The sequence below is a fragment of the Drosophila suzukii genome (assembly GCF_043229965.1).
Source record: "Drosophila suzukii chromosome 2 unlocalized genomic scaffold, CBGP_Dsuzu_IsoJpt1.0 scf_2c, whole genome shotgun sequence".
Classification (NCBI taxonomy): domain Eukaryota; kingdom Metazoa; phylum Arthropoda; class Insecta; order Diptera; family Drosophilidae; genus Drosophila; species Drosophila suzukii.
Window position 1 is genome coordinate 14,146,727 of NW_027255896.1, and position 14,672 is coordinate 14,161,398.

The window sequence follows — 14,672 nt, forward strand, 5'->3', positions numbered from 1 at the left end:
TGAGTCTGGATGCCTCCGCAGTAGATTCTATGCTACTGCAGAAGTTAGCCCAGGCTCTTCGTTTTGATATTCTTATTTCCTTTTTGTATAGGCTTAGTTTTGAATGATATAGATTCCAGGAGGATTCGCTATTGTTGTATTTAGCTTTATTGAAGTAAGTTCTACACTCTCTTTTAAGGTTCGCTAGGGTTGGGTTCCACCATGGGGGTTTGTGCTTTGTTTTAACTGTTTTACTTGGGCAAGACCTTTTTAAGGCCTCACCGCAGATATCAGTAAAAGTGTTAACTAGGCTATCTAATTCTTGACGGTTGCGTATGTGTGTCGGAGGAGCGGGTAGGTTCCTGTTGGGGAGATTTTTATAGTATCCCCAGTTGGTTAATCTTAGATTAGTTATGTTCTCGGCGGGAGGATGTTCTAGACTTATTGTAAATTCTATGTATCGGTGGTCCGAGAATGAGTGTTCGATCCCCACCTTCCACGCGTCTAGCTGGTTAAGTAAGGGATCAGATATTAGAGTACTTCCCTCCTATTCCTTTGTTGCAGATGAATAGGTTTGATTGAAGGAGATAGTCGTAGAGTAACTCACCCCTTTCGTTGGTGTTTGTACTTCCCCATTGTGTGTGGTGTGAGTTAGCGTCCCCACCCAGGATGAGTTCCTTAGATGAGTGAGTGCGTATGAGTTCTTGTGTAGTGGTGTTTGGTAGTGGCCCTTCGTAGTCGTGAGCCAGATAGAATGATGCTATGGTGTGATGGGTGTGTTCGTTTAGCTCCAGTCTGACCGTGGTAAGGTCGCCTTCGCTAAACTGTGGAATAAGAAATGTGTTAAAGTGTGTTTTTGTAAGAATGCAGGTTCTGGTTTTACCCTTGTCCTTGGTGTAAAATAGCTTGTATAGGGGGGTTGATAGGCCACAGATGTTGTTACCAACAATCCATGGCTCTTGAATGAGGACTACGTCTATGTTGCCTGTTGCCAGGCGGGTGAGGAGGGCAGCGGATGCTGCCTTGCTGTGGTGCAGATTAATTTGCAGAAACTGCACCATCTTTGGGACTGGGGTCGGGCTGGGTACCCTCCGCTTCCTCCGCTATGTCCTGGAGGACAGAGCGCCCTGGTCGGGTTGTGTCCTGGGTGCACAGCTGTTTCAGGCTCTCCGTCAGCTCCGAGTCGGTTGACACGTAGCCGGTGAGGGTGGCCTCCTCGTGATCTGGTTCGTCGTCGCTCGGGGGTTCGTACGACGCACAGGCAGCCAGGTTGTCTGCCGCTATTTTATCGGTGTCATAAATACGAAGCTGCACCTTGTCGAACCCGTAGTTCACTCTGTGCTGTTGGGCTGCGAGGGGTTCCAAGCAGGCCTGGTTTAGGAGGATAACCACGCTCATGGTGACTCGCTCGGTTTTCTCCACCTTGACCACCTTCCAACCGCCTGTTGGAAGTTTTGGGTTGAACCTGGTCAGCAGGCTGAGTATAGCCTCTGGTTCCGATGGTTCCGACGGCAGCCACACCCTCGCTCTCGGTCGAGACGGGATGTCTGCAGCCTCACAAACTGCCAGCTTGGCCCCGGGGTAGACCTCGCCGACTTTGTCAATTGTCAATTACTAATCGCCATTTAGACTACTTGATCTGTGTTTGTAGTATTTAGTAATCTTATATATGGATTTTGGACTGTTGCTATGGTATTTGCGATATAGATACCATGCTGAATTTCTTGATTCGGAATTAATGCACTGTCTTCTTCTGAATTTATTTCGATTTTTCGGACGATTTGGGATCTTGCTGGCAGAATTAGAGAGTTGTTGCCAGAACTGAATGCTATTGGAACATAAATTGGATATTTTAGGTTATTTGGTCTTATTATAAGCCAGTCTTTAGACGGCTTGAAGTCTATTTGACAGTTGTATCTTTTGATAAAATCGATTCCTAGTATTCCATCACATGGAATAGCGAATTGCATATTTACGATATGGAAATCATGTTGAATTATGTACTTAGAAGTTTGAATTTCAATAGAAGTTAAGCCTTTTGATTTTGTAACTTCCTGACTTACACCCTGTATGTTTATGATGTGATTATCTTGAATGTTTTGAAAATTATCAGAATTTTCCTTCAATAAGGATATTTCCGCACCTGTGTCTAGTAAGAACTAATTCTTTTCCTGTTGCTACGTTCGTGAAAGTGACAAATGTTTTTTGACTGAGATTTAAAGTGTGAATTTTGATGTTGTTTACTGTCGTGTATCTAAAGGTGTTTGGGAGTTTCCCGAATTTGTTTGCGCCACTCTAACATTGTTATTGTGGTTGTTGTTTCCCTCACGGCTGTTTCCGCCGCTGGTGTTTCCACCACGGTTGTTGTTTCTGTTATAATTGTTATTTTGGTTATTTCTGTTATAACCATTGTTTTGATTATATCCGTTATTCTGATAATATCTGGTATGGTTATAATTACCTCGATTATTACCTCGATTATTACCTCGTCCTTATTTCTACCGCGCTGCGGGTAATTTTTGTAATATAGGACAGTGTTTGGCTGTCCGGTTGCTTCTGTGCAACTGCTTACAAATTTGGATATGGCTTCATTCATTGTATTGAAGGTAACGGCTTGCATTATAGTTTTTACCTTATCTATTTGGCATTGCTTTCACTGCATGCCGAGTGGAATAACGTCTGGCTAACTCTAGAGATAAGCCATCTGTTATAAATGCACCTTCTAAGGATTTCGTCATCTGCTCAACCTCTTGTGTGTACTGGTTGGCAGTTTTATTGCGTTGTTGTAGGCTCATCAGTTTTGCTGACAACACTTCTACAGTTTCGCCTTTGACGTTGTTTTTTAATCTGGAAATGACTTCAGCTATTGTTGTTTCATCTCCGATTAGATTTCTGGCGACACCTTTTAGCTTTGTTTTTATAATTGAAACTGCTAATTGTTCGTGTTCGCCTTTTATTGATTCTATTATTTCTAATGCATCCATAAAACTTGTTAAGTTTTCAGATTTACCATCGAAAACTGGTATAAGCTTGGATGCTGTGTTAATGAAATCAATATTAGATTGTGCCATTGTGATATTGTTTCTTATTTTATTTTCTATTATGGAATTATCATCAGAATCTGTAGAATTATCTAGATCTGACATTAAAACAGCTGGAACAGTAAGATTATTTAAATCTTGCTCTTCTATTTTAGGATTTGTTTCTGTAAGGTCTTCTGATTCTATTTGGTCACTGTCAGTTTGTTTTGTTGATTCCGATTCATCACCAGTTTCAACTGCTAGGGAAGTGTTAAGTATAGTTGGTACCGATATGTCCAACTTAAACTTTTGTTTAATTGATATTAAATTAGATCGTAGTCTGATCAAAAATTTTGATACTTGGGACCAATGGCCTCTGGCCATATATTAGTATTCGTGCTTCATTAAAGCATTTTACTAGAATTTCCACATGTTTTTTAATGGTATTTTTTAGAATTGGCCTGTTTTGATTAAGTGACTTATATGATTTGTCAAAGTCAACTTTTATGTTATTTAGCTGCTTATATAATTCATTCCATTCCATTATATTGTGGAGATGAATTATTTCTTGAGGACCATATTGGGCGTTCGTCTACTACTGATTTAACCTGTACCAATAAATTAGGGGAGAGGCATCTAAATTAAATGTTTCTGTATATAAGTTTTCTAACTCGTAAATGCTTACTGAAGTTGGTGCAACTAATTGCAGAATTCTTTCTCTAAAATAAATGTCCCTATCATATGTGTTTGCAATTGCTTTTAGCGTAGCCATCTTTAATTAATTTGTTTTTATTTATTTATTTGTATTTTATTCTATTTTCTTTAACTTTTTAAAATTTCAATACAGCAATATTTTTATAATAATGTTGTTTGTGCCAAAATGTTTAAATTTTGTCCAGATCATTTGCCTGGCTCATATATTTTTTCTTAAGACATTTATTGTGCAATTTATAAAGTTTATAGAAACAGTTTGCGCACATTATTACAACAATTATTATAAGCAATGTATGAATTAATTATAAGTCTATGGGGTTTGATTCTACCTTATTAATAACATTTGCAGTGGAATCCACTGTTTTTGTATCTATTAAGCCCATCTTTGGGGTTGGTATTCTTAATATATATCTTGGTCTGTCAAATTCTTTGGATTTTTGAATCAATTCGTAAATGTTGTTAATGTTATTCATAAACAACTAGTTTAATATTATTAATTTTGATTTTACTTTTTTGTTTTTGACCAATTATTATCATATTTTACATATAATTTCCTGCCTATTTTGTGTATGGTTTTCAGGCCATACTCTAATCGGGCAACTTTTATGTCGCTCAATTTTTACAATTGTTTTTATAAAATAAATAAAAAAATATGCATCGCAGTGCAATTAAAAAAAATTTTTGCAACGCAGTGCAAAGATAAAAAAACAAGGAAGAACGCTATAGTCGAGTACCTCGACTATCAGATACCCGTTACTCAGCTAAATGGAGATATGCAAGCAGCAAAGCGAGATTAAAATGCGCCACCTACCGGCGGTAGACAGATTTAAGCGTTATGGGCGTTAGAGTGGGCGTGGCAAATTTATTTTTGGATAAATCGATAGGTATTGACGATACCAATACATTTCAGTTAAAATTTTTTATGTAGCATGCAAATTGTGGGCGTCACAGGTTTTCGCGGTTTGTGGGCGTTTAAGTGGGCGTGGCAAACTTTTTTTTAGGTCAATCGATAGGTATTGTAACGAACTGATTTTTATTGTCTGCTCGCTACAAGATTCGTGCGGCTAGCTCAGTATATTGTGTGTTCGTCCCACCAAATTTATATTAACGTGACCGCCCAGTAGCTCAGTGAGAAAGCACAGAATTCACGGGTTCGTATTGGGTTTTATTGCGGGTATATTATTACAAGTGTCTTAGTCGCTTGGTTGGCTTTGACTCGTTGCTTGTGACCTTCGGTGCTTCCGACGGTCCTGGATGACTCTACGACCTCTCGCCTTGATGACTCGGTGCTCCAGTCCTGTAGCTCCCTGAAGATACTCGCAGCTCCCTGAAGATCCTCGCCGCTCCCTGAAGATCCTCGCAGCTCCCTGAAGATCCTCGCAGCTCCCTGAAGATGCTCGCTCGCGGTTCACTTCTCACGCGTGACTTGGTGACTGCTGGTAACGACTCGGACTCGCGAGGGGTATCGGCCGTACGGGCTTAGGGAAGCGTCACCGTTCTCAGACTAGGGTGAACAGAAGCTGCGCTCTCCAGGATCGCTCCTTTCGACACACCGCCGCCTGTCCCTTGCTCTGTCCCGGATGGTCCCACTGGGGTTTCTGCTCAGCCCGCGCGGACAGTCAAGGCGGTAACGCCAGGAAGCTGCCTCGCGCCTTACTTCGCTTCCACGCCTAGTGTAAACGAACGTTCCACCCTAGCCTCACCCTTTTGCTTTTTGTCCGGGACGTTTCCGTGTGGCTTTTGGTACTCGGGGTTCGGGCACGCCGCTCCGGGACCTCGCAAGTCGAATCCGTAGGGCTCTCCTGGATAATTCCACTCGAGACCGTACCGATCGACCGCTCTCCCTTCTGGCTTGTTATATTCGTGGTTCGGGCACGCCGCTCCGGGACCTCGCAAGTCGAATCCGTAGGGCTCTCCTGGACAATTCCACTCGAGACCTTACTGATCGACCGCTCTCCCTTCTGGATTGTTATACTCTTTCCAGGCGTAACGCCAGGACTTTGTGGACAGGGTTAATCGACCGCCTTGACCTAGCCGTGTGATGCCCTCTGGATCTCAGCTACCTGCGTCTCAATTCGGAGATTCCTGGTATCCCAATCCCGAACGTCTCGACGTAGCAATCTCGCTCCTTGTAGGCTCCCACGGCGCTGCTTCTCTGGCGACTCGACTTGCTGCTGCTCCCTTGTAGGTTATCTGGTTGTTTGATTGTTCACTTTGGTATCTGAGTGATCTTGACGGTTTGACTCCTTGTGATCGACTGATCCAGCTGCCAGCGCTCTGGGGCCTTATATAGGGCCTCCGGGAACCGTTATTTCCCTTTTGCGCACGGCCCGCTGGATCTCTCCACTCTGGGTCCAAAGTCCGTGCCTCCTGGATGACCCACTTGTCGTTCCCGTACCGTTTCCAATCGATGCTCCGCCCACTGCTGCCATCCCGCTGATTCCCGTGATGCTTGTGGCACGCCTGTGTGCCGCTCCACTGCCGAGATGTGGCACTTCCTCTCCCGGTCCAAAGTTCACGGGAGAGTCCAAAGTCCAGAGGAGTTCCGTTATCCCCTTCTGCATACGGCACTCTTGCTCTGCCCGCGAAGTCTCCATTCTCTCTCGATCTCCATCCTTGGTCTCCAATCTCTCTCGCTCTCCTTCATTGGTCTCCAAACTCTCTCGCTCTCCATCCTTGGTCTCCAATCTCTCTCGCTCTCCTTCATTGGTCTCCAAACTCTCTCGCTCTCCTTCGTTGGTCTCCAAACTCTCTCGATCTCCACCCTTGGTCTCCAGACTCTCTCGTTCTCCCCGCCGCGCCGTTACTACGCGAATTCGCCGCGTATCTGGTAAGCGGCCGGCCATCTGCTGCTGCTTCTATTTGTGGGGAGTTATTCAACTCCTCACATTCCCCCCTTACTTCGGGAAACATTTAAGACTGGTTCCTACTCTCCGGCGTTTCCTTGCTTATCCTAGCCTTTGAGTCCTTGTGATTTCCGCGGCGCTCCCTCGTTGCTCCCTCGACGCTCTTAACTCCCTTGAGTTTCTACAGCGGGGGTCATCCTCCTCGTAGCAACTTTAAATCTCCCGCGCCGATATCTCCTGTGTTCCCACTGGGACATCGATACTCCTAGGCTATCGATCCCCAGCTCGCTGCTCATTGCTGCGTCTCACTCCTTTCCATGTTTCCCCCGCCTGGTCACACCATTCGTGCGTGATCGATATTTATTCGCATATCGATACCGACGGTGCGGCGTTGCCACCTGCTCGTTTGCGATATTTCCACCTTGGCCGATATTTCCATTGTCGTGTGCCCATCGATCGCACTATCGTCCAGTGCCAATCGATCGCCTATCCAGGCGCCCCCTTCCCTGGCTCATGGTGATTTTGCAACTTTCTAGGTAAGTTTTCGCATTTCCTCACTCCTTTCTATTTCATCCTTTCTCTCTCCACACGACCTCTCTCGCCTCTCGTCTCTCTCTCTCGCCCTTCAATCGTCCTCAGCCGGCTGAGCCTGGCCTTACGCTGGCAACACTCGAACGCTGGTGCGGAGAGGACTTCGCATTTGCTTCGCTGCAGGTAAGTATTTTGGTGTCGCTTGGCTGCTTCCTGTATTAACCCAATATTGATTTCAGGACGCTGAAGCTGCCATGTGTGCCCCTTACTTCTGGCCCCTGTTTCAGCCGCGATTCCCGTTCTATGTCGGTTTTTTCCTTTTTTTTTTAAACTCTGTTTTTTTCGGTTTATTTAACTTTTATTTTTGCTCCTCAAACACTCTCATGCCCGCCAGCCCCAACCGGACGCGGAACGCGCGCCCCTCTCTCCATACGCGCACGCTGCGCCTGCCGCCCAGGATGCGAGCTTCCTGCACCACCGGTGTCTCCGCGATCCCTTCGGGCCACTCCGTCTCCGCGATTTCTCGCCATCGCTGGCCTTCCGGCGCCGACACCGTCCGCGACAACTTCGGCCGGGCCACCACCTCGGACACTTCGGGCGCCGAGTGCTGCCGCTTGAGCGGAGGACGGCCGTTTTCCACGGGCTCAGGCCACACCCAGGGTCCTCGCTCCAGAGGTTCCGCGGTTACTGCGCTCCCGGTAGGCGTCGGCGTCGTTGGTCCGGTGCTCGGCGTCGGTGGTGCCCACTGCTCCGGTCTGCCACGGGTCCTGGGGTCCAGCGGGCTCACCCGGGGACCACATTCTTCCCAGATCCGGGGTTCTTCCGTCGCTACCGTCTCCTCCGCGGGTCCCTCCGGCCAGGTCCAGACAACCGTCTGCTGTCGCCACCTTATCCCTTCGGCCACGAACGTCCGGGTGCTGTGGCTCACGTGGGCCGCCGGTATGTCTGTCCGGATGTGTTGCTGCTGCGGTGGTGGCTGCCGCTGCGGTGGTGGCTGCTGCTGCGGTGGCTGCTGCTGCGGTGGTGGCTGCTGCTGCGGTGGCTGCTGCTGCTGCGGTGGCTGCTGCTGCGGTGGCTGCTGCTGCGGTGGCTGCTGCTGCGGTGGCTGCTGCTGCTGCGGTGGCTGCTGCTGCGGTGGCTGCTGCTGCGGTGGTGGCTGCTGCGGTGGTGGCTGCTGCTGCGGTGGCTGCTGCTCGTGCCTCGGCGTGGGCGGTCGCGCTGGCGTCCACCGTGGTGACCCCTCGTACCGCGGTGTGGGCGGGATTTCGGGCAGCCACCGCGGAGGCGAGGACGCCCAATCGTCTGCCACTTCTTGCGGCGTGGTGCAGGGTTCGGGCGCATACCTCGGCGTAGGTGGGTACCCCGGGTTTTCCCACAGCTGCTTCTCCTCCTCCTCGGCCATCCGTAGTTGGGCCTGCCACTCCGGCGTCTCCTCCATCTCCTTCAACCGCCGCTCCTCGTCTCGCCTTCGCGCCTCGCACTTGCGCCGGAACTCCCACGTAGCCGCTGCCACAGCCTCGGCATGGCTAACGGGAGCCGGCTGGTCCTGGGGCGGCTCTTCACTGGCCCACTCCACCTGCGCCGCGCCAGTCGGGATGCGTCCGTCGGCCCGGTTGAACGCCTTGCGAAGCCGCCATCGCCGTTGCTCCACCCGCGGGTCCTCCACCAACTCGACGTCGCTGTCGGAGCTGATCACCGGATCGGGGACGCCCCGCCCGGAGATCCGCCGCGAGGTTCGGGTAGGCCGGGCTGCCGACCATCCTTGCCCCGGGCCAGATCCTCCGGACGGCTGGTGGGCAGCCATCATCCTGCGCGCTTCGCTCCTCGTCACACGTGTGCTTATTATGCTCTTTGATTTTGATTGTGCAGCTGGAGCCTGGGCTCCCTTTAACGACACCTCGGTTCCGAGCCTTCCTCTTTGCTCAATCCCGCTATTTCCATCGGCCTCTCCTTCTTACTACCCAGATCTACGGTACAGCTCTCTGCTCTGTGCCGTCTTCCCCCTTCCTTCGGCAGACTTTTGATGCGTGTTTTTCTTTTCCTCCGATCAGTCCCAATCGAGACCTTAGACGCTCTGGTTCGCTCCCTTTGTGTTCTTAACGTTCTCCTGATGTCCTTTATGTGTTTCATCGCGCCTTTGTAGATGCCCTGTAGTATCCTTGGAGGTATCCTTGGAATTTGTTAGTAGTATCCTTTGGGAATCCTTGCAGGTATCCTTGGACGCTTTCCGTAGTACCCTTTGGGAATCCTTGGACGTATCCTTTGACTCCTTTCGTAGTATCCTTTGGGCATCCTTGGAGGTATCCTTGGACTCCTCTCGTAGTATCCTTTGGGCATCCTTGGAGGTATCCTTGGACTCCTTTAGTAGTATCCTTTGGGCATCCTTGGCGGTATCCTTGGACTCCTTTCGTAGTATCCTTTGGGCATCCTTGGAGGTATCCTTGGGATCCTTTCGTAGTGTCCTTTGGTCATCCTTGGAGGTATCCTTGGACTCCCTTCGTAGTATCCTTTGGCCATCCTTGGAGGTATCCTTGGGATCCTTTCGTAGTATCCTTTGGGCATCCTTGTAGGTATCCTTGGGATCCTTTCGTATTATCCTTTGGTCATCCTTGGAGGTATCCTTGGACTTTTAATGTTGTTTTGCATCTGTTGTGTCTACTTGCTGTAGCCGCTCGCTTGTGTTTTCCGTTTGTTGCTGTTTCAGCTCGCTTACGTGGATGGTCCGCTCTTTCTTTGTGTTTATGTGTCGTATTTTGCAGATTACTGGTGACGCAAAACCTATGACTTGGTAAGGTCCGTCGTATCTTGGGGCCAATTTTGCTGCGAACCCCTCGGCCGCTTTTGATAAATGGTGTTCCTTGGCCCACACGACGTCACCCACCTTTGGCGTCCATTGCCTCCTCCTTAGGTTATAATGCCTAGCCTGGTCCTGGGATGCTTTCTCCAGGTTCCGCCTTACAATCTCGAAGATTTCCCTGAGTTTGTTAGCATTCTCTTCCGGGGTCTCTGTCGGTCGTCCGGTCCCTACGGTTTCTCTGTCGTATAGGGCGCTCGGTAGTCTTGGTTCTCTGCCTTGGGTAATGAACGACGGTGTGTAACCTGTGGATTCTGAAACGCTCGTATTTACTGCCAGCATGATTTCTGGCCATTTTTCGTCCCAGTCTCTTTGGTTCTGCCCTGCGAACTGCGCAATCATTGTTTTCACCGTCCTATTGGCTCTCTCAGTCGGGTTCTCCTGTGGGGTGTATGGAGCTGTGAACTGTTGCCTGGCTCCCATTTCGGCCAGGAAACTCTTGAAGGTTTTGCTGGTAAACTGGACTCCGTTGTCCGTTATGACTATTTTGGGGACCCCATACCTCGCGATTATGCGTTCTTTAAAAGCTTTCTTCAGGGATTCGGCCGTCGCGCTTCGCAGCGGCACCAACTCAGTCCACTTGGAGAACCTGTCTATCAATACCAGCAGCATTTGGTTGCCGTGTTTCGAACGCGGCAGGGGTCCGACGAAGTCCGCACATACCGTAGCCCATGGTTCCTCTGGCACCTGCGTAAGCATTTTCCCAGCCATTTGCATCTGATTCGGCTTGAACCTCATGCATGTCTCGCATACTCGCACGTGGGCTCGGGCGTCTCTGTGCATTCCTGGCCAGTAGTACCGGGCTGCCAGACGTGCTATTGTCTTTCGGCTTCCTACATGGCCAGCCGCCGGTGGTTCTCCTTCAGCACCGTTTCCCGCAGCGCTTTCGGGACGCACATCTTCCATGTTGCAACATCTTCGCTGCCCGCTCTATGAGGTATATTCCTGTACAGGGTGTTACCTTCCATCACGTAGTCTGGATACTTTTGCGGCTGGGTCCTTATCTTTTCGCGCATTTCCAGAATCCAGCTGCATGCTGCAGAAGCTTCCGCCGCCGACGTCTCCTTGATCCCTCGAAGCGTTTCCGGCAGTGGCTGCCTTGACAAAGCGTCTGCCACCACGTTGAGTTGCCCTTTCCTGTACGCTATTTCGAAGTCGTACTGCTGCAACTCCAGGGCCCATCTGGCGATCCTCCCTGAAGGGCTCTCTATGCTGTTGAGCCACTTCAGTGCCATGTGGTCGGTTACTACTTTAAAGTGGTAACCTTCCAGATACGGCTTGAGCTTTCGTATTGCCCAGACGATTGCCAAGCACTCCTTCTCGGTTGTTGAGTAATTCTTCTCAGCGCCGTTGAGCGTTCGGCTTGAGTAAGAGATTACCTTTTCGCCTCGTTCAGTTTCCTGGGTCAAGATTGCCCCGATGCCGTAGTCGCTTGCGTCAGTTTGCAAGATGAATGGTTTGTCGAAGTCCGGGCATGCCAGTACGGGGTCTGCGACGAGTCTTGCCTTCACCTCTTCGAACGCCGTCTGATGTTCCTGTGTCCACACCCATTTATTGCCCTTGCGTAGCAGATCGTTGAGAGGTTTGACTATTTTTGCGAAGTCAGGTACAAACCGGCGGTACCATGATGCTACGCCCAGGTACTGTCGGAGCTCTCTTACTGTCGATGGTGGTTCTAGTTCGGCGATGGCTGCTACCTTTTCCGGATCCGTGCCTATTTCTTCGCTAGTCACTCGATGACCGAGATATAACAGCTCTTTCTTGAAAAATCTCAGACTTGCCTCCTTTAGTCGTCGGAAAACTTCCTTTAGGTTGGCCTTATGTTCTTCCAGCGAGCGCCCGATCACTATGATGTCGTCCTGGTAAGCAAATGCGTGCGGCGACATTTCTGGGCCGATCACCCGGTCCAGCACCCGTTGAAAAGTCGCAGACGCCGAATGAAGTCCGAATGGCATTACTTTCCATTGGAATAAACCTTTTCCCGGCACTGTAAATGCCGTATACTGCCTGCTGTCCGCTTTCAGTGGGATTCGCCAGTACCCATCCTTTAGGTCCAAGCTGCTGATGTACCGTGCTTCCCTCAGTTGGTCGAGAATATAATTTATTCGGGGCATCGGGTAGGCATCCTTTACAGATTTGGCGTTTATTTGCCTAAAGTCGACGCACAGTCTCCATTTGCCCGTCTTTTTTCTAACCATCACGATGGGAGAAGTGTATGGGCTTGTTGAGTGTTCTATGTATCCCATTTGGAGAAGCTCGTCCACCTTCGCATTGATCTCCCCTTGAACTTTCGGATTCTTGGGATAGTATCGCTGCTTTATTGGTTTGTCGTCTTTCATCGTGATCTGATGCTCTGCCATGTTTGATGTTCCCTTCATGCTGCTGAAAGTCGATAGCTCTGCCTCCAGGAATTTCGTCGTGTCGTCATCTTCGCTTGCCCGTTGTACGACTGCCACCGACAACTTTTCCTCGAGCCATCCCTTGTGACGATTCCTGGCCGGTATTATCACTTCGTGTCCAGCGCACTTAATTTCGGTACCGACTTGTGTTAGAAAGTTCCATCCCAACACCAATGAATCCACTACTCCTGGTAGTATCAGCAGGCTCATGCCCAGTCGCTTGTTCCCGAACGCAATTTCCACCTCCAGCTGCTCATCGATTCCGCCACATCTTCCGTCTGCCAACCTAACTTGCCGTCGTATCCTCGTAATCTTTCCGAGGGCAGCCAGGTCGTCCGCCAGCTCTTTGCTTATAAAGCTTGCTGTTGCCCCGGTGTCGATTGTGGCCTTGTATGTGCCCCCACCAATCGTCACCGCTGCGGACAACTGCTGCTCCTCCTCGATCAGCTTTCCCGTTAGTTTGGAGAGGTAGCATCTTGCGACCCCCGCTCGCCTCTCTGCGGCTGAGATCGCTGGGCATTTCCCGCCTGCTGGCAGCATTCAACGCTCCTGACGCCTACTCTCCCGCACACCCAGCAGAACAACAGGCGATGGTGCCGACATCCCCGCGCCCAGTGTCCATGACCGCCGCACTTTCGGAAGGCCTCCTGGGGGTCTGTGATGTGTGTCGTTTCACGAGGCCTTTGTGTTGTACTTGGTGGCCTCCAAACATTGTTTGCTGGTTGCATCTGTTGCTGTTGTGGTGGTGTCCATTGGCCTCCGCGTGGTGCTCCTGTTGCCTGCTGCCGTGGTACTCGGTTAGGTGGCGACCATTGGTCGTTTCCCCGCGTCTCCTGGATTCCTGTCTCTTCGCATCTTCTGCATGCTGATACTACCTGCGCTGGCGATGACGACTTGTTCTTCGAGAATTTGTTTTCTTGCGCGAACGCTTCCCGCTCCTTTTCGAGTTATTCATACTCGTCTGCTAATATCATCAGCGTGTCCAGGTCCGACACTTTGTATGCCCTTAGGAAGATCCTTAGACTGGGGGTGCAGTTCTCCTTGATGATTCTTAGGGTCTCTATAGTGGAGTAATTAAGTGGCCTCACCATCGTCTGCATGTCGATCATGTAGTCTTTGAACGACTCGCTGAAGCCCTGCTTCCGTTGCCTGACCTGATCCGCCAGCCTGGTGAAGAAGTCTCTCGGTAGAAAGTATGTGTGGAAACTATCTATGAACTCCGCCCAGGTTTTCCATTGTTTGTTGTTGGCGATGAACCACTTTAAAGCCCTTCCCTTCAGTAATTCAGGCATCGCTCGGGGAATCATGTCTAACTCCAAGCCGTATGTGTTGGCGGACCATTCCACCTGCTCCAGGAACTCGAACGGTTTTTCCGCCCCGTCGAACCTGAACGACCATTCGCGGACCTGTTTAGCGATCCTTGCATAGTCTGATTGATTGGGTCTCGAGATCAGCACTGTTGTTTTCCTGTCTTGGCTTGATTCTCTCCTGTTTGCCTCCTTTTGTAGGTTGTCAACGCTCAGGCTTGCCACTAAGTTGTCCCCTTCGACGGTTGTTAACGTGATGCTGGGGCCGGCTTTGTCGTGGTATGTGGCTTCCAAATCGGCCCAGATGTCCACGAGTTGTGGGTCATTATCCGTTTCTGAGTAATACTCGGATAATGCTTTTCTCATGTCCTCTAATCTGCCGTCCAGGGTGACATTAAGCCTCTGTGCGACATTGGCGAAATCCTCCTTTTTAAGTCGGTAGATCCACTTCTTCCCCATTCTGTTTAAATTGCTTTCACTGCTGGGACAATCACGTTGGGCGCCAGATGTAACGAACTGTTTTTTATTGTCTGCTCGCTACGAGATTCGTGCGGCTAGCTCAGTATATTGTGTGTTCGTCCCACCAAATTTATATTAACGTGACCGCCCAGTAGCTCAGTGAGAAAGCACAGAATTCACGGGTTCGTATTGGGTTTTATTGCGGGTATATTATTACAAGTGTCTTAGTCGCTTGGTTGGCTTTGACTCGTTGCTTGTGACCTTCGGTGCTTCCGACGGTCCTGGATGACTCTACGACCTCTCGCCTTGATGACTCGGTGCTCCAGTCCTGTAGCTCCCTGAAGATACTCGCAGCTCCCTGAAGATCCTCGCCGCTCCCTGAAGATCCTCGCAGCTCCCTGAAGATCCTCGCAGCTCCCTGAAGATGCTCGCTCGCGGTTCACTTCTCACGCGTGACTTGGTGACTGCTGGTAACGACTCGGACTCGCGAGGGGTATCGGCCGTACGGGCTTAGGGAAGCGTCACCGTTCTCAGACTAGGGTGAACAGAAGCTGCGCTCTCCA

At 49.7% G+C, this 14,672-nt stretch overlaps 1 protein-coding gene across 1 annotated transcript; it reads right to left on the reverse strand.

Annotated features, from left to right (window-relative positions):
- Positions 1 to 548: 548 nt before the first annotated feature.
- On the reverse strand, positions 549 to 5,679 carry LOC139354068 (uncharacterized). Its single transcript, XM_070998311.1, has 2 exons — positions 863 to 5,679; positions 549 to 803 (listed from the first exon to the last, which is right to left on the reverse strand). The coding sequence occupies exon 1, from the start codon at positions 1,375 to 1,377 to the stop codon at positions 1,018 to 1,020; it is 360 nt and encodes a 119-aa protein (XP_070854412.1). The 5' UTR covers positions 1,378 to 5,679; the 3' UTR covers positions 549 to 803; positions 863 to 1,017.
- Between the last annotated feature and the right edge of the window lie 8,993 nt (positions 5,680 to 14,672).